Source organism: Martes martes (genome assembly GCF_963455335.1).
Source record: "Martes martes genome assembly, chromosome: 6".
In the NCBI taxonomy this organism is placed as follows: domain Eukaryota; kingdom Metazoa; phylum Chordata; class Mammalia; order Carnivora; family Mustelidae; genus Martes; species Martes martes.
Window position 1 is genome coordinate 83,000,727 of NC_137893.1, and position 20,591 is coordinate 83,021,317.

Here is a 20,591-nt window from a genome sequence, read left to right on the forward strand (position 1 = left end):
TCCCCTGAAGGTCCACGCAGCTGGAAAGGAGTTGGCTGGGGGTTTCTGGCCAATTCTCGCTAGCTTTCTGTCCAAGTCGATATCGATTTGGGCAGAAAGCTCATGAGAATTGGCCAGCATCGTGCAGCAATTCAGGCCACACTCGTGCCCGCTGTTGAGAGCACTTTCTGGCTAGGTATGTGTTGCCACCATCCAGGAACCTGGGCTGGGAACACCCGGTTTCATGGGTGCTGAAGTCAGAAGGAGATTCTTTGGGAATTCTCCTAGATAGAGGCATGCTGGTGGCTTCAAGGGGCTTGGCGTCAGCAACCCTGGGGTGAGTTTCGTGCCTGACGCTGGGTGAGTCAGGTTATCCCACAGGTTTTCCATTTCCTCCTTAAGAATTGCTGGCAGGTAATATTCTGCTTAAAGCAGAACCCACCTGCACTGTCAGTGGGCATGTGGGCTGTTGCAGCCACTCTGGAAAAAAGTATGGTGGTTCCTCCAAGAGCTAAAAACTGAACTCTAGGATCCAGCAATTGCACTCCTAGGCATTTACACAAAGGACACAAAAATGCACATTTAATGGGGTACAAGCACCGTGATGTTTATAGCAGCATTATGAACAGTAGCGAAACTATGGAGGGAGTCCCAATGTCCATTCACTGAGGAATGGAGAAAGAAGATGTGGGTGATCTATATCTATATCTATATCTGTATCTATATCTATATCTACACACAATGTGTACCGTGCCCAGGTACACAATGGAATCCTACACACAATAGGACCCAGTTTCAAAAAGAATGAAATCTTACCACCTGCAAGGATGTGGATGGATCTGGAGTGGATTAAGCTAAGCAAAGTCAGTAGGACAAGACCAATACCCTATGACTTGACTCCTAAGGATTTTCAGAAAGAAAACAGATGAATCTAGTGAAGGGAGAAAGGCCAATGAGGAACAGACTCCACCTTAGAGCACAAACCGAGGGTTGCTAGTGGGCAGGGGTGTGGGGGAAGGATTCAATGGGTGATGGCTATTAGGGAGGGCACTTGCTGTGATGAGCTCTGGGTGTTCTATGCAAGTGAGGAATCACGAAATCCTATCCCTGAAGCAAAGGATTTACCACTGCACAGAAACGAGTTGGAATTGAAGTCAATGAAGAAAAGAAGACCATGTTCTGCTTCATGAAGAGTGAGGTCAAAGTGGAGTGATTTTCATTCTCCTATTCTGTAGACGATCATTTTCAAACACACTGTGGTAGGATACGCTAATTTATTTTTGCATAAGGAATCCTCAGAAAGCTGCCATGGGGGGCGCCTGGGTGGCTCAGTGGGTTAAAGCCTCTGCCTTCAGCTCAGGTCATGATCTCAGGGTCCTGGGATCGAGCCCCGCATGGGGCTCTCTGCTCAGCAGGAAGCCTGCCTCCCCCCCGCCCCTGCCTGCCTCTCTGCCTACTTGTGATCTCTGTCTGTCAAATAAATAAATAAAATCTTTAAAAAAAAAAAAAGCTGCCATGGAAGATTCAGATCTCAGAGCATGTACGTGTTTCATTGATACGTTCCTTACAGTTTGCCCAGGTACACAGGTAAGTGGAGAGAAATGTGACAGAAGAGGAAAGGAAGTGTTAAGCATTCAGGAGGTAGCCTTTTCCCTTTCCCATGAAAGACTTGGGCCAGTGTAATTTTGGAAGAAGGAGGGGGATCCCAGAGCTCTACAGCAGAGGGAGTTCCAAGTCTGCCTAGAGCTGACAGGGGTCCCTGAGGTGAGCTGAGCTAAGGCATGATCTGCCAGTGCTGGGGCCAGTTCCTTGGGATGCTGAGTTGAGGGCAGGGTCAGGAGGTGTGTCGGGCTGCGGGTTTGTAGCCAGTGAGCTACAGAATGTGGGGGTGTAGGTTTCAGGAGGACACACAGGTTTCTCCAGCTCTGAAGGGTTCTGCTCCAAACGGCACATTTTCCATCTGGGTGGAAAGCAGACTCCTGGGGTGGGGCTCCTGGGTCCCAAATCTGGAGGGTTTGGGGGACAGGCCCCTGGAAATGGAAGACTGAAAACGCAACCTAGGGTTCAGGATAAGGCCTAGTGTCACGGCAGACCCGATATGCAAGTGCTGAAAGTGAAACCCCAGGGGGCTGAGTAGAGGGAGGGTTTGGCCACCCATGCCCCTGGCTTTTAGAATGCTTTCTCACAGGGTTTGAGCCCCAACCACTCAACCACTCGGGACCTCTGGCCGGCCCAGGTGGCTCCCCTGAAGGCCCCCACAGCCAGAAGTGACTTCCGCCAGAGGTTTCCAGCCAAATCTCATGAGCATTCTGCCCAAATCGACATTGATTTGGATAGAAAGCTCCTGAGAATTGGGCAGTGTTGGGCGGCGATTGGGGCCGTGCCGCCCAGAGCTAAGAGCACTTTCTCGCTAGGTGCGTGTTGCAGCTGTGCAAGACCATGATCTGGCTCCTGGAGCTTCCTCCCACCCCTCCCCAGGCAAGCTCCCGGGGTGCAGAGGTGAGTTATGGTGTGAGCCTGAGCCTCAGTCTCTAGCTTTTTTTTGGCAGAAGGGGGCGCCGAAGGTGAGGTGGCCTGAGGTGGGCATGCAGGTTTCTCCCGCTCTGAGTGTTTCCTGCAGCTGCCAAACATATGGTTTCCTCCTGGGTGGCAGGCGGTGCCCTGCCATATGGCTCAGGGATCCCCAATCTGGAGGGCTTGAGGGCCAGGACTCTGGGGACGGAAACCTGAGAACCCAACTCTGGGTTAGGGTTTGGGCCTAGGGGCGTGGCAGGCCCCAGCTGCCAATGCTGAGGCAGGCTCCTGGGAGCGCTGAGTAGAGGGCAGTTTTGGCCACCATTCAGAGGCGACTGGGGCTGCACGTGCACCTGCCCTTTAGAGCGCTTTGTCGTAGGCTTAGGGGGACACCCCCCAGGACCCTGGGCTGAGCCCAGGCAGCTCCCACGAAGGTCCCGCTGCAGGAAGCCAGTTCACTGGGGCTTTCTGGCCAATTCTCACGAGCTTTCTGCCAAATTGACATAGATTGGAGAGTCAATGTGACCACTTGATTAAACAGCATACAATAGGCAAATAAGTGATGAGTATATATTAAATATACCATTCCAGATTTGAAATTCTATTAAAGTTGCTTGATTTAAGTCTTCAAGCACCAGAGTAAAGTCTTGAACATTCTAGAGCCAAACATAGGAGGAATTTTTTAAAAATTATTTTTTAAATGTACTGTGCTCTATTTAAAGGTGTTCTTGTCCAAGACAAGATATTTTTAAAAGTCTAGGGCAAAGCCAGCTTGATAATATGCTTCAGGGAAAGCTAGGGCAGGGATAAGGATAGACATGTAGATCAATGGAATAGAATGGAGAGTCCCGAAATAAACCCTCGCATTTAAGCTCAATTGATTTTTGACAAGGATGCTAAGGCAATTTAACAGGGAAAGAATGGTTTTTTCAACAAATGGTGCTGGGACAACTGGGTTGCCCATGTGCAAAAGAATGAAGATGAACTTTTAACTCATACCAATATACAAAAACTAACTTCAAATGGATCAAAGACCCAAATTGAAGAGCTAAAACTATAAATCACTTAAAAGAACACATAGATGTAAATCTTCATGACTCTAGGTGAGGCAATGGTTTCTTAGCTATGACCCCAAAAGCAGTAGAAACAAAAGTAAAAATAGAGAAATTGAACTTCATCAAAATTAAACACTTCTGTGCTTCAGAGAACACCATCCAAAAAGTGAAAATGGAAGAAAATGTGCAAATAAGATCTGATAAGGAACTTGCAACTAGAATGTGTAAAGAACTCCTACAACTCAATAATAAAAAGAAAAATAACCCAATTTTAAAATGGGCGAAGGATGTGAATAGACATTTCTCCAAAGAGATATACAAAGGAGCAGTGAGGGGGTGCCTGGTGGCTCAGTGGGTTGGGCCTCTGCCTTCGGCTCAGGTCATGGTCTCAGGGTCCTGGGATCGAGCCCCGCATCGGGCTCTCTGCTCAGTGGGGAGCCTGCTCCTCCCTCTCTCTGCCTGCCTCTCTACCTACTTGTGGTGTGTGTCAAATAAATAAATAAAATCTTTTTTAAAAATTAAAAAAAAAAAGTAGTGAGAACATAAGAAGATACACAACACTGACCATCAGGGAAGTGCCAATCAAAACTACTATGAGACTCTGCACTCACCAGGCTGGCTGTAATAAAAAAGACAGTTAACAAATGTTGACAAGGACATAGAGAAACTGTCACCTCACATCCTGCTGCTGGGTCACAATGTAAAATGGTACAGCCACTGTGGAAAACCATCAGGAAGTTCCTCAAAAGTTAAATGTAAAGCTGCCCAGTGACTCAGCAACTTTCTGGATATGCTCCAGGAAGAACTGAAAACATATGTCAACCCAAAAACTTCTACACAAATGTTCATGGCATCACTGTTCTTAACAGTCAAAAAGTTGAAATGACCAAAACGTCTATCAACTGATGAATGGATAATACATAAAATGGAATAATATTCAGCAATAAAAAGAAATGGAATAGGGCCCCTGGGTGGCTCAGTGGTTTGAGGGTCTGCCTTGGGGTTATGATCCCAGTGTCCGGGATTGAGCCCCACATCAGGCTCTCTGCTTAGTGGAGAGTCTGTTTCTCCCTCTACCCTGTTCCTGATCTATCTCTCTCTCTCTCTCAAATAAATAAAATCTTAAAGAAAGAAAGAATGAAAGAAAGAAAGAGGGAGGAAAGAGGAAAAGAAGGAAGGAAAGAAGGAAAAAAGGAAGGAAGAAAGGAAGGTAGAAAAATGGAATAGGAGGTTATGTAGAGCAGTGCCTTCTTGACTGGGTTGAGGCAAACACAGAAAACAGGTGTTGTGGGATGCCTGGGTAGCTCAGTCAGTTAAGCCGTTGCCTTCCACTCAAGTCATGATCCCAGGATCCTGGGATCGAGTCCCGCATCGGGCTCCTTGTCTAGCAGGGAGCCTGCTTCTCTCTCTGCCTCTGCCTGCCACTCTGTGTGCTTGTGCTCACTCTCTCTGACAAGTAAACAAATAAAATCTTAAAAAAGAAAAAAAAGAAAACAGGTGTTGTGATTTGTCCTCCTCTGTTTTCTCCTCTTCAGAGAAAAAAAAATAGAGTACTCAGAGTTAGAGGATAAAGACGCAGGAATGTTGAGCTAAGGACCTTCCTAGAATTCATAAAGTACAGTCATCAGAGAAAACTTTCCTACAGAAAAGACTGTAGCCTGGAAGGAAAATGGTGACTATGAGGAGGATGTTGTGGTAAATGATCCATAGCAAAGAGGTGGTCAACTCCAATGATGAAAAGGGCAAAGGCAGAAAACAAATTAATTTTTTGGCTGAGATAACATTTAGCAATCATTTTCTGTGGGTCAGGCTGGGTTCTAAGAGATTTACATGGATTATCTCATTTGATTTTCACAACACCCTACTCTCTGCCCAGGGAGTCAGTCCCCATTCTAAATGTAAACCAGCTCCTGGTACTCACTGCTTCCCTTCCCCAGAAGCTTCCCTTATGCGTAGGGTAGAACTCAGACACCTGACCACTGTCTCTAAGACCGAGGGCAACTTCTGGAATTCAGCTCATTCCACTCCAGCCACTCTGGCCTCCTAGCATTGCCTTAAAGCCTGTTGCTGTCACAAGGACTTTGCATTCCCTGTTCCCCAGCTTGGAACAGTTTTCCCCAGGTGTTCCCATGGCTCACTCCCCGACTGCCACTCTCTGTTCAAATATTGCTTCCCTATGGGAGGCCTTCCCAAAGTCACTCTGCCTCGCTCAGCATCTCCAATCCTGCTTTGGGCCTGCATCCCTGTCTGGCTAGTCATCGGCTTTGCTGTGTCCCTCCTACATTACTAGTTCAATTAGAGCAGCCTCATCTTCTGTCCTGCTCTCTGTTCTAGCTACCAACGCCTGGAACTCAGTCTAGCATACAGCAAGCACTAAATAAAATGTGTTTGAGTGAAATTGGTCCATCAAATATTGTATTTGACTCCCTGTGTTTGTTTCGTCTTGGTTTCCTTCTTATTTTAGTAGTGTGATATTGCTGGCTTTCGTTCGTGTTTTGTCTGATGAGACAAACAGAAAATGTTTTCTCTGAGGGAAAGGCTGAGTATGGTCTGCCTTTGGACCAGACCCTAAAAGAAGACATGGCACCCCCTGAAGCCAGCGTGATGGCAGCAGCAGCGACAAGCAAGAAATCATCACAGGACAGGTCCATCTGAGGAAAGAAGTTCGGCTCTGGGGATGCCTGGGTGGCTCAGTCGGTTAAGTGTCTGTCTGTCTTCGGCTCAGGTCATGATCCCGGGGTCCTGGATTTGAGCCCCATTTGGGCTCTCTGCTCAGCGGGGAGTCTGCTTCTCCCTCTCCCTGCTTGTGCGCTCTTGCTCTCTCTCTCTCTCTCTCTCTGTCTAAAATAAATAAATAAAATAAAAAAGAAGTTGGGCTGTGAGGGCCGCCACCCGCCCTCCCCACCCCCCCCCCTGCCATGGAACCCACTTATCATTCTCTCTCCACTGCCAGTGATAGGTTGGTCCCAGTGGACTTGAGCACCTCTAAGACATCAAACAGTAATCATTCTTCTTTCCTGTTTTCCCTTAGTATCTCTCATAATAACCAGGAGAAGCAAAGAAGCCAGCAGGAGTAGGGCTTAGAGCATCACCTCTGGATAGTTCAAGGAGGAAAACCACCAGGAAGGCTGAGGTTTTTTCCTCCCTGACTGAGCATTAGATTCACCTGGGGAGCCTTTAAACCGCCTGCTGCCCAGGCCACACCTCAGGCTAACTCAGTCAGAATCCCTCAAGGTGGGGCCCAGGCAACTATAGTGCTTACAACTCTGCAGGTGAATCTAATAGGCCCCCCAGTTTGAGGGTGAGGAGCAACAATTCTCACACTTTAATGTGCATGCAGATCTCCCAGGGTCCCAGGGCATGTGTAAAAAAGTTGATTCTGATTCCAGCACTGGGGCTGGGGCCTGAGATTTTGCACATTTGACCAGTTGCCAAATGCCGCCTCTGCAGTTTAGCTCTCTGCGGACCACAGTTTGAGTAGCAAGTGTGAGATCAAATACTGGCTTTGACTCAGGTTCACAACTTTCAGATCTAAGGTTTCGTGATCTGGTTGTTATTAATCCACGTGTTCTGCTAATTCCTGGGCGTCTCAGCCAGTTGACGGCTCTTGTTCTCTTTGCTCTTCCTGGCTACCTGACTAGCTGTTGCTGGGGAAACGGAAGACCCACCTCTTGAACCATCCCACGATCAGTGCTGTCCCCGATGTTTCTCAACTTCATGGCCAATTTGTGGATTATCTCCTCCTGGTGATGGTTCTGGCCACTGCTACTCTTCTTGGGCTGAGAAGGCAGATAGTGACCTACATGGGCAGAAGAGTTCAGAAGAGATTATTAACTATCTGTAAACCCCTCGCCACTAGTCATAAAAAGCTGTCTTATTAGACAACGAGAGGGATGAAATCTTATCATCAATGATTATAGAAAAGCAAAGTCTTATATTGGAATAGATTAGCTCTGTTCAATAAAAATATAATTCAAACTACAAACTAATTTCAAATTTCCTAGTAATAACATCTAGTAGTAACATAAGTAATATATTCTGCTTAAGCTGATATATCCAAAATATTATCATTAAATGTATAATCAATATAAGATTATTGCTGATATTGTTTTGCATTCTTTTTATTATACCTAAGTCTTTCAAATCCAGCACAAATACCTACAGCACATCGCAATCCAAACACTACCCTGCTTTCCAGGTGGAAAATCTTGATCTGTATTTAGATCTCATGCAATTTACAGTTTAAAACATAGATTCATGCATCCGAGTTGTTCCAGACATACTTAAAAATTTTCCAACAATGAAATCAAGCATCATTAAAGATGCCAATCATCGTGTGACTTGCCCACACCCCCTTTCAAAAGAATCTGTCATGTTGCCTAAGCAATCAAGCTCCTTCTTCCATGTCCCCACCCTGACCTCAGGCCCACAGCTGTTTGGATCAGAGATGGATACCTGACCCAAGAACCATAACTCACTGGCTGGCCAGGTAGTCATAACCCAGCCCCTAAAGAGAACAGGGTCCCTTCCTCTCTGTTCAGTGTTCAGGAGACTAAGAAAAAAATCGGCAGCAGGACCAGTAATGCTACAGGACTATGTTGGGCCTAGGGTAAGCCAAATCCATTTGAAAGCAAACATTATGAAAGGGAAGGAAACACTGAAAGGAGAGATGGGGCACCTGGGTAGCTCAGTGGGTTAAGCCTCTGCCTTCAGCTCAGGTCATGATCTCAGAGTCCTGGGATCGAGTCCCGCATCCGGCTCTCTGCTCCCCAGGGAGCCTGCTTCTCCGTCTCTCTCTCTCTCTGCCTGCCTCTCTGCCTACTTGTGATCTCTCTCTGTCAAATGAATAAATAAAATCTTAAAAAAAAAAAAAAAGAAAGGAAAGATGGAGAAAGCTGGTTGACAGAGAAGAACTAAGCCACCAGACACTTACTAGGAAAGCAAGATTTAAAAAAAAAAGACTGGCCCCAGAATTCCCTGAGAACCTGACCCCACCAAGTTCAGTTCTGTTTCATAAACATAGTCACCAGCAATCACAGCTTTTTGGAGGTGACCAGAGTAGGTTTCTCTTCCCTGCAACCAAACGAATAATCATCAAATATCATATCAATTATCATTGTGCAGAGTTGTCAAATGTAGCTTAGGAAATTGTGTTGGCTATACAGCTGCTTCAGAACAGACTCTGAAAGCAAAATTTAAAAATTGGGTCCCTGGGGCACGTGGCTGGCGCAATCGGTGGAGCACATGACTCTTGATCTTGGGGTTGTGAGTTTGAGCCCAATGCTGGGTGTAGAGATCACTTAAAAACAAAATCTTTTAAAAATAATAAAATGAAAAAAAAATTAGGTTCCTGGTACTAGTGGCTTGTGTTTTGGTTCTGGTCATTTATCCATTCCTATTAAAATTTGAATGGAGGGGCACCTGGGGGACCCAGTCAGTTAAGCACCTGCCTTCAGCTCAGGTCACCATCCCGGGGTCCTGGAATCGAGCTCCACATCCAGCTCCCTGCTCAGGAGCATCTGCCCCTTCTGCCACTCCCTCCGCTTCACACCCCCACCCACCGCCGCCTCTTGTGCTTACATGCTCCCGCGCACACACACTCTCTCTCTCTCAAATAAATAAAATATTTTTTTAAAACGTTGAATGCAAAATGTCTTCAAGGCTCTGCTGTACTCAACCTGTTTAGTCAGGATCATCTGCTGACTAAAGAGAGACCAGTATCCCTGTCCTACAGGGCACAGCAAAATACCTATGCCACCATGTTATAAGAAATATTATAAGATTACAGGAAAGAAATTATTTTTTTAAAGATTTTTTTTTTAATTTACTTGACAGAGAGATAGAGCACAAGTAGGCAGAGCGGCAGGCGGAGGGAGTGGGAGAAGCAGGCTTCCAGCTGAGCAAGGAGCCTGAAGAGGGGCTCGATCCCAGAACCATGGGATCATGATCTGAGCTGAAGGCAGATGCTTAAATGACTGAGCCACCCAGGAAAGACTGGGTGACTCAGCCACCCTGAGGAAAGAAATTATTTAAATCAAAGCTCTAAAATAACCATATATCGGAGAAGTAAGAGGTCTTGTGACAAGATGACCAAAATGAATTAAACATAAAAGTAAAACTGTATTTTCCAAGAATTGAATTTTTAATATCCGAGGGAAAAAGTATATTGCTTTGTGCTGAAAAGTTGTGTGAATGTATATACGTAGATATCCACACAGAGTTCTGAAAATAAAATCGTACTCTAAAAGGCCTCCTGGGAGGGACGCCTGGGTGGCTCAGTTGGTTAAGCGGCTGCCTTCGGCTCAGGTCATGATCCCAGCGTCCTGGGATCGAGTCCCACATCGGGCTCCTTGCTCGGCAGGGAGCCTGCTTCTCCCTCTGCCTCTGCCTGCCACTCTGTCTGCCTGTGCTCGCTCTCTCTCTCTCTCTCTCTCTGACAAATAAATAAATAAAATATAAAAGGCCTCCTGGGAAATTTGAGACAATCATGTGGTTAATCTTTTGCAAGAATAATTCCTTCATAAAGCAAATAATAAGCCTCAATGTATTGGAACTTTAAAAAATATTGCTATGGTGAAAATCTTACCTAGAAAACTTTGTCCCTTCAGCTGCACTTGGGAAAACTTTCAAACAAACATGCTTCTAAGGTTTTATAAGTGTTTCTCTGCTGCTAGCTATACTGTGACTATTTTAATTTCTCCTATAGTGATCGTGCTTTCATAATCTTGATTTTGTTCACTAAGTCTAGAGACTTCTGGCTCAAGCCTGGACATAAGCATCGGCCTCCCATTGCCCCTAATCCCTCCCAAGACACCACCAAAATGAATGCATAAAATTAGAATAAAACCACAACAGTGAAAAGAATGGGAGATGGATCAACAGCAGATGAGAGATGTGTACGTGTTTCTGGAAGGCAGAAAGCGGATGAGACAAGATATGGACAAATGAGCCAGGCAGAGAAAGTGCCAACACCTCACCACAGGAGCTCCTCAGGCCTGGAAGCCCATTTACTCCACTAAAACCCCAGGGCTGGGAGAAGGAGACATGACCTTGACTGGAAGGCTGATGGGGATCAACTCTACCACATGGTACCCTTGACACCCCAGGCCACTATACCCAGCACAAACGTCAGGCAAGAAAAACCCAGGCCACTCTTCTCTAATGGAAGAGAACAAATCTTGTGGAGAAAGCTAAAGCTTCTTTATGAATGTTGGTGCCTCAAATTAAAGGTCTCCTTGTTATAGCATTTGGAGGACCTGGGACCAGAAAGTGAGCTCCCTAACTCATGTCCCTAAAGTCCCCCTAACTCAGAGCCCTCCTATGCCCCCATTTGAGTCCCCACTCAGTGGGGAGCCAATTAATCATAGTGGTAAAATTCTGAAGCCAGATCACTTGGGTTCAAATGTAAAATCCACTATAGGTAACACTGTAACCAGGGACAAGTTATTTAATCTCTCTGTGCCTCAGTTTCTCCAACTGTAAGAGGGGAATAGTAATGTATTATTTCATCAACCATAAGATTTTGTAATGTCTCCAAAATTAGAATGTGTTTTATAATCTATGGCATGTCATATTTCAATGACATTTACCTTTTAGAAGTAAACAAAATGATGGTATATTTTATAATTGATGGCGTATTATTAAACCTAATGAAAGAGCATAGTAACTCTCTCATAGAGAATTTGGGAGATGACTGAATGAGTTCACAAGGAAGTGTCCAGAACATAGATAGACACTACATAAATGTTAGCTACTGCTACCTCCTTCGTACTCACACAACAGCAGAAAAAACCCACACCAGCTACCCAATCCATAATTTCTTTAAAATAAAGGATCACTAGGCAATTGAGAAGGACCACAGAATGGAAGAGAAATACCAGAAAAACAAAGAAAACTAATCCTGAAGAATACATGTAATTCAGGGAATGGAAGAGAATGTTTGCCAATTCTAATGTATATATTTTGAGAGATTTAAGAAAATATTTAATTCAAGAAAAAAAAAAGAAACTGCTATGAAGAAAGAACAATCCTAGAACAAAATCTTTCCAATTTAAAAAATATGATCGCCAAAATTCAAAAGACAATGGATGGTCTGAAAAAATTAAGTCAAGGAAATCACTCGGGAAAAAAAAATCAGAAGGTGAAAAATATACGAGAGAAGAGATAGGTAATATAGAGGGTCAATATGGAAAGATGAGCATTTGATTTATGGGTTGGCCAGAAAGAGAGAAACAGAGGAGGAAATTTTCAAAGCAAGCAGTGTAAGAGAGCTTCCCAATGCTGAAGGACACCAAACATCAGATTAGAAAGGCCCCCAACCCCACCCTCTGCCACACACACACACACACAAGCCCCTCCAAGTTCCCAAGACAACAAATGGGGAAGTAAAAACCTCACCTCCAGAACATATTAAAATTTCAAAACACTAGGCATAAGAGACACTAAAAATCTCCAAAGAGAAACACAGGTTAGTTTGGCCGCTGACTTCCCAACAACAATGCAAACTAGAATATAGAGGAACCATTTTTGCCCCCAAGAATTCTATAAAAGATTATTTTCAACCTAGAATTCCATATCTAGCTGAACTCTCAGTCATACGTGAGAGGCGAATGAAGACATTTGCAGATCTGCACAGGCTCGAAAATTTTTCTCCCATACAAAATTCCTTAGGAGGGAGTATTCCAAAAACACAGAGTATGACTAAACCAAGAAAGAGAAAGAAGATTTAGCAGAAGGTGAATCCAACCCACGTGAAGGAAAGTCCCAGGATGACAATGGGACAATAGGCCTAGAGAGAGGCTAGATGAGAGCCAGAGAACAGCTTTGGAAGGGCAGACCCTTGAGCAAGGGAGATTTAGTAGAATAACTGGTATGGATGAAAATTGGGGGAAACTCAAAGAAATGGAAACTATGAATCATGTGGGAGAAGAGAAGGAAAGGGAGTGAGAAAGTCCAGAAAACAATAAAAGGTCATACAGGAAGTTTATGGCCTGAATGTGAACCAAATTTTAATGTGGTTTAAGTTGAAAATAAAGGAATCATTTTTTAGGTCCTTTCAACAGGATATTCCTCTGTGTTCCACTTCATGGTACTCTACCTGTATGACTGGACAAGGTTTCAAACTATCGCAGGTTTTGCTCCTTGTTTTATGACTGGGAGGTGATTACTCTGAGGGAAAAAGTCATTCTAGTACATATGGATTTTATTGCAGGTAGCCAGAACCCCTAATCCCAGAGCCTTGCATAACCTTTTACCTTTGGATATTGACACAACAGGTGGACAGAAATGAGTGTGAAGATTCTGAAGTCTTGGCCTCTCTTCATGCCAGACCATCTGTTCCCAGATTGGAAAACACATACCTCCCCTTCACAGGGACAAACCACCTTTTCCAGAACGCAAGTCCTCATCTCAAACTCAGCGGGACCTTTTCTTTTAGCTGAGGAAAGGAACTTCTTTTAGGAGAGCTTGAAGCCATTAGCTAGTACTTCGAACATTTAAATCTGTGAAATGCAAAATCAACAGTCATTGCCTCATCTCACAGGACATCAAGTCAACATATTACAGTTGAATGTTCGATGGCTAAAAATACCCGAGCTGAATAATAATTTCAAAAGAGGTTGCCTCAATTTAGCAGGACTACTGGTCAATCTCAGAAAGGCTCAAAGTCTCTCACCAAGGACAAACTTCTCTTTTTAAAAAGGAATGCTGATATCACCCAGGATTGAAGTAAAGCAAAAGAAAATTGGCCATGCAGGAAGGCTGAACAGAAGGAAGTTTGCATGACAGTGAAGTGTGAATTTGAACCGCCAAACTAGATGTAGCATCAAGAAGTATAGACTACTCTTCCAAGGGGTGCCCATGATGGAAAGAGAATAGGCAGTGGCAAGAGGAAGAGGTGTGTTGAAGGAATTTTCTAGGTTGAGAGTCTTGAGCAGGTTTTGTAGGTTGAGGAGAGGAATTAGAGCAGGAATAATGGCAATGGAACATAGAGCAGAGCAAATTGTTGAGGCCAAGTCCCAAAAGAAAGATTAACTTTGAATCAAAGGTAGAGGGTGGGGCACTTTTCCTTTGAGATAGAATAGTTGGTAAGATGTGACGTGCAGGTACAGAAGTCTGGGGCAAGGGAAAAGGAGATTGGGTGTTTACCCCAACAACTTCAATTTTGTACACGAAGCAGAAAACAACGCCATCTGCTGAGAAAGAGGGAGATCTTGAAGTGGCTGAAATCTGTCACTAACAGAAATGGAATAAAGAAGACTGACCAGAGTTGCATAATAGGGGCTAAAGACAACCATCACCTCCAACCCCACCCCAAAAAAAAAGAGAAAGGAAAAAATGTGTATATATCCTTGATGGGCATTCTCTTTCCAGCTGGTAGGTGTCCTAAACTTGAACCTAAAGAAAAGACATTTTTATCCTATCTTCCCATAGGGGAAGCTTCAAGGCTTGGCCCAGTTACTTTCTAATTTCCTGTTCTTAGGCAAGATACTTAGCTTCTCTGGGCCTCAGTCTCCTCATTTGTTAAAAAGGACTCTAAGATTATTATGAATATTAAAAACTGATGTTCATAAAGTGCCAGGTATATAATAAGCTTTATATTATCTATCTTAGCTACTACCACTGGACTTGGTATTAGATGATATTCACATAGGTATAAAAATGTAAACCAAGGTTACTGGTTTCTAACTTTTGGACTCAGCTGATGGACAAATTATGGAAGAGTTGTTGTGGCTGGAGGCCAGAATATAAATGCTAATGACTCCAGCTATACAAAAATTTAAAAAAAAGTGTAAGGGACAAAGAGCAGGGTATGGAAGGCCAAGTGAACAGAGGACAGGGAAGTTAATATCTGCGTCTTATAAAATGGGGAGTCATATGACAGTGCTAAAAATACATGAAATAAGAAAGAGGATTTTAAATTACTGAAGTTTCCAAAGACAACAAATAGAAGTTTTACAATAATTTAACTATCAACCATGAGAAGAGAGGGTATAGTATGAGCTAAACCCCATCTGTCATGTTAAAGAATCAATGGGGGGAGAAAACAATCAATGGATGGCACCAATTTGATAAACCAAGAGATAGAAGAATAAACACACATTATTAGAACAGTAGTTCTCAACTCTGGCTGCACATGAAGATCAACTTGGAGACTTAAAAAAATTTTTTTTTCTTGGTCTGGGAATAAAACTACAGATTGATGGTTTTTTTTAAAGCTCCCCAGGTGATCCTAGCCTACAGCATTAAGACTCACTAATTGACACAACTGGAAAACAGAGCCAGTTAAAGTTTCCTTCCTGGAAATGGGACAGTGGGGCAGAGGGTGGAGGTGAAAGGAGAGTCTGGATACTAACCTAGCCTTCCTTCACTCATTCATTCATTCATTCATTCATTCATTCAATAAATATTATAGGGGGCGCCTGGGTGGCTCAGTGGGTTAAGGGCCTCTGCCTTCGGCTCAGGTCATGATCTCAGGGTCCTGGGATCCTGCATTGGGCTCTCTGCCTGGCAGGGAGCCTGCTTCTTCCTCTCTCTCTGTCTGCCTCTCTGCCTACTTGTGATCTCTGTCTGTCAAATAAATAAATATTTAAAATGAAATAAAATAAAATAAATAAATATTATAGAAGGCCTTCTATGTACCAGACACTGCTTCAGGCCCTTTTTACCACAACCTCTCTAATACTAGTTGATTTGTTCTCATGGACGAGTGCTTGGAAAAAAATTTTTAATGCAATGAAAACACAGCATCATTACCTGAATCCACACGTTGACATACTCTGGGCAGCCAGTGAGACCCACTTCTGCCTGACTATAAGGAACATCACCTATGCAGGGTGACACAGTTGGAAAACAAAATCTTTCACAAGGGGACAGCCAGGCTGTGAGGGGACTGGGAAAGACAACGGGAAGAGTGTCTAAGGGCACGGGAGATTATCCACCCCACTTCACAGGCCCCCTGTCCTACCACCAGAAGCCACTGAGCCATGGCTGCCTGGCTGGGTTCAAAAGTAAAGAGCTCTGAGGGCGCCTGGGTGGCTCAGTCTGTTGAGCCTCCAACTCTTGATTGCAGCTCAGGTCATGATCTCAGGGTCCTGGGATGGAGCCTCATGGCAGGCTCCGTGCTCAGTGAGGATTCTGATTCTCTCCCTCTCCTTTTCCTTCTCCCTCTGTCCCTCTCCCTATTCTCACTGTCTATCTCTCTTTCTCTCTACAACAAATTAAAAAAAAAAAACAAAAAAAACCAAAAAAACCTTTAAATAAAAAAGCGCTGTAAGGGCAATGGCTCCAGAATTCCTGAACCCTACAACAGGGTTAAGTGGGGAAGGGAGAAAATAGGAGGCAGGGAGGGCCAGGGTCTCAGTGCATTAACTCACCTCAGGCAAGAGAAGGTGAATTACATAGTAGGTGAAATATATGGCCCTTTGATAAAAATTGCAACCACACTGCCTGTCATTTCAGTTTCTATTGTTTTCAAGAGTATCATGAAGCCTATACACATTAGTGACATTCTCATCTCAGACCATTTTGAAATAACACCCTAATAATTAGTTGACACCCAATCAAACATTACATGAGGGTCCCAGTGAGGGCTGAGAGCTCACCCAGGAGAGAAGGCGCCCAGAGAGAAGAAAGGGCAACCGAGTAGGGAGACCCTCCAAATGGAGGTCACCTATTTCAAAATGGGTTTAGGACCAGCCCTGCCCATGCCAATCAGAAGCATAACGATTTGCATCTGTTAGTTTAACTGATCAATTAACTGACACCTGGGAAATACCAAATCCAGTATCTGCATTAGGAAGATGGAATACAAGTTGGATATGTTTCAGTAATGGACAATGGGAGAAATGAAGAGCTATATAGAAGCCAACAATACTTGAATAGCTCAATTGGAATTGGGTAGGCAAAGGGGCAAAAAGGAAGGACATGCAGATAGGATGCAATAAAGAGTTAAATGTACCAAAGCTAGGGATGTGTTTTGCATTCCAGAACTCAACATAATAAATAATATTTTGTGCATGTCTGACCAACTAAATGGTATATTCCTTGAGGACTATATCTATTTCATAACTCTGAGACCTAGCTCAGTGCCCTGCACATGGAAGGTCCTCAACAGATATTATTGATTATGATTATAAAGATGCAGTTGCATGAGGAGGTAGAGAGAATGGGACAGAAAATAAGGTTAGGGTTAGATGAAAAACGTTGGCTATTCTATAAGAATAAGAGCAGCCCTACCTTTTAGTTTCTCTGGAAGACAGATCTTTCATTTAAACTTGTAAAATATCAACAATAATTCACATTCACATATTTTACCTCTCAGTATAGAACCTTATCAAAAGCCTGAAGAAACTCCCACAGTTAGTGGTGGGAGTGAAACTGGCACAACCTCTGGGGGAGGGGGGCAATGTATCAATCAATTTTTACAAACGCAAATATGTGCAAGGTTTACAAATGCAAATATGCAAATTTGTTGTAGCACGGTTTCAATATTAAATGATTGGAAACAACCTAAATGTATATCAAGAATAAACTATTTAAATAAATTATAAATTATGCTATATTCACACAATGGAATATTATGTCATTGTAAATAAAAATGACACTCTGTAACTATTAATGCAGAAATATCTACAAATCAGGGGCGCCTGGGTGGCTCAGTGGATTAAAGCCTCTGCCTTGGGCTCAGGTCATGATCCCAGGGTCCTGGGATTGAGCCCCGCGTGGGGCTCTCTGCTCAGCAGGGAACCTGCTTTCCTTCCTCTCTCTCTGCCTGCCTCTCTGCCTACTTGTGATCTCTGTCTGTCAAATAAATAAATAAAATCTAAAAAAAAAAAAAGTTAAATCCTTAAAAAAAAAAAAATCTACAAATCATACTGTTAACTGAGAAAACAAGTAAGGACAGTGTGCTTTGAATGCTACCTTTTCTCTAAAAAGGGAGGGGTATAAAAATCTATATTCACGTTTGCTCATACTTACATAAAAAACCTCTAGAGGGGCACCTGGGCGGCTCAGTGGGTTAAAGCTTCTGCCTTCCGGTTCAGGTCATGATCCCAGGGTCCTGGGATTAAGCCCCACATTGGGCTCTCTGCTCAGCAGGGAGCCTGCTTCCCTTCCTTTCTGCCTGCCTCTCTGCCTACTTGTGATCTCCATCCGTCAAATAAATAAATAAAAATCTTTATTAAAAAAAAAAAAGAATGCCCCCAAATCAAGAACAATGGTTGCCTGCAATAAGGAGTCTTCAGAGTGGGAACTGAACAGACAGGGAACAGGAATGCAAGACTCTTCACCATATGCCAAAATTTTCATATTCTTTAATTTTCCACCCATGAAAATATGTTTTTATAAGCAAATACTTCTATAGCACTTAATATCTTAGTCACTGTTAAAAAGCCATTTAAAATTAGTAACCATTTATTATTAATGTATTAACATAAATACTCAAAATTTAATTTAGAAAGTATCTCAAGAGTGTCATAACTCTATTGTGGTTATACAGGAAAATCTTTTTTCTTAGGAGACAAATTATTTACGATTTTTTATTTATTTATTTGACAGACAGAGATTACAAGTAGGCACAGAGGCAGGCAGAGAGAGAGAGAGAGAGAGGAAGAAGCAGGCTCCCCGCTGAGCAGAGAGCCCGATGCAGGGCTCGATCCCAGGACCCTGGGATCATGACCTGAGCCAAGGGCAGAGGCTTTAACCCACTGAGCCACCCAGGCGCCCCGAGACAATTATTTAGAAATGGAATTATTTAAAGATGAAGTTAGTAGATCTACAACTTTATCTCATAACTTTCTTTGTAGCAAAGAAAAACATCTGTACATGTGTTTGTGAGTATGTGTGTATAGGGAGGTAGAGAAAGAGAGAGATAAAAAGATAAAGCAAATGTGCTCCCCCCTCCACCAAAAAATGATAAATCCATGCAAGGGGTAAGAGGCAGAGGAAGAAGCAGGCTCCCTGCGGAGCAAGGAGCCTGACTCAGGACTTGATCCCAGGACGCTGGGATCATGACCTGAGCCAAAGGCAGCGGCCCAACCAACTGAGCCACGGTGTCCCTCATTTGTACAACTTTTTTGCAGATTTTAAATTTTCTAAGGTAAACAGAAAAGAAAAAATATCTCAGGAAAGTCCTTAAAAGTAAAATAGAACATTTTTATTTAGTTTCTATAAACTCTTTGGACTGATTTTCAAGGCCCTTAGAATATATCTCAACTCACCTCTCCAGCCTTCTTACTCTATTTGACCAAATTTTACCTTTGAATCACAACTCAAAAATTATTTTCTCAATATGGCTTTTTTGAATCTTCCAAAATAATGTGATCTCTCACCACTGTGAATATCTATAGAGCTTTTAGTTCTACTGAGATACATCATATTCTAATTTTTGTTATAATCATTGAATGTTTTGGGACGCCTAGGTGGCTCAGTCGGTTGAGTGCCTGCCTTCAGCTCGAATTGTGATCCCGGGGTCCTGGGATTGAGCCCCACTGAGGGCTCCCTGCTCACTGGGGAGTCTGCTTCTCCCCCTCCTTCTGCTTGTGCTCTCTCTTACTTTCTCTCTCTCAAATAAATAATATGGAATCTTTAAAAAAAATCATTTCATGCTTTTATTATATAAAACAGATAAAAAAACAAGAGATGATAATGTATATTAGGTGTGTGTATTATATACTTACCTACTGTACATACATGGACTATAATAGTAATTATTAGTTATGAGTTACTCCCTAAGAACTTAACAATGAAAAAAGAAGTGTCTTTGATAATTTATAGTCCAAGATAATTTATGTGTAGTGGAAATGAGAGATGGGCAGTCATTGGAAGAGGAGAGACTATCAGCTCTCCCCTGCCCAAAAGGCTCCCTTTGCCTCCTTCAGATCTCAGTCCACGATTAATCTTGAGGGAAGCCTTCTCTCAACTCCCTGCTAGATCAAAGCCCCATTATAGCATCTGGACCTATCTGCCTCCTTTACCCGACCATATGCTCTAGGACAGAAGGGACTGTTAATGTTTTTGCTCACCACTGTCACCCCAGTACCTAGCACAGTGTCTGGAACTTAGTAGACCCTGGTATTTTTATTTTTATTTTTTTAATTTGTAAAAAAAGAAAATGTGTCCCTCTGGAGAAAGAGGACACTTGAGACTTCGAAGAAAAGAGAGAGGGGCAAAATGAGCATCCAATCACTCTCTGAGGGAGAAAGAGGCTGAGTAACTGGATTCTCTACTGACTTCTACAATCAATATATCCCATTTATACTACTTACAAACACGCATACGTACAGACACACACATATACATAATTCTACCCTTTCCTACCAGTAATTATTACATTTTTAGAAGTGGAAAAGCCCTCTTTTTGCTCTTACTACGTTTTGTTTTCCCAAGAGTTTCTGATTTCCCTTAAACGACCTATCAGGATGGTTTCTCCGGATTTCCCAAGATCCTATGCATCCCCTCAAATTTTCTTTTAAAAAGCGGCTTTAAATTCCCCTGACAGAAACTGTGTTTTCTTTCTCCAAAGAGTTATACTTTCAAATGTGTCTATTTCCCCAAAGTAGCCCAGACATTTTGGCTTCAGCGAGTCACTTAGGACTGGGGATTTCCACTTTCAGTATGTGTCCAAGAGGCGAAGAGGGCATAGGGGACCTTTCAGTGATCAGCTTTCTCAGTAGGAGTTTTAGGTGAAGCTGTACTTAAGGCTTTTTTTTTTTTTTCCCCTTTAGGGTTCCCAGCCAGAGAGCTTCCGCAGGTCCTCTGCGCGACCTCCCCGACCTCCGCGGGACCTGCAAGCCGCTGGGCCGCGCGGGCCGTTTGTCCCGCAGGAAAGCGCGCGCTCCAGCCGGCGATTTTGGCGGCAGAGGTCACGTGGTCCCTCTGTGGCCAATGAGGGGCGCACACGGCGCTCGCGGCGGCCGGAATCGGTCTCCCGCGCGGGCGGGGACGCGCCTGCTTAGCTGCTGGCCCCCGGCGCGCTCGTGGGAGCTCAGAGGCTGGAACCCCCGAATACACTGCCTCGCGCCTCTGGTTACCCTGCGGCTGGGC

The 20,591-nt window shown here is 43.6% G+C and overlaps 1 protein-coding gene across 1 annotated transcript in view; it reads right to left on the reverse strand.

Moving 5' to 3' along the window:
• The window catches only part of PXT1 (peroxisomal testis enriched protein 1), a 49,856-nt gene that overhangs the window by 3,798 nt on the left and 25,467 nt on the right, over positions 1 to 20,591 (reverse strand). The window contains 1 exon segment of the mRNA XM_080807103.1: positions 7,217 to 7,347. Coding sequence (XP_080663229.1) covers positions 7,217 to 7,347 — 131 coding nt within the window.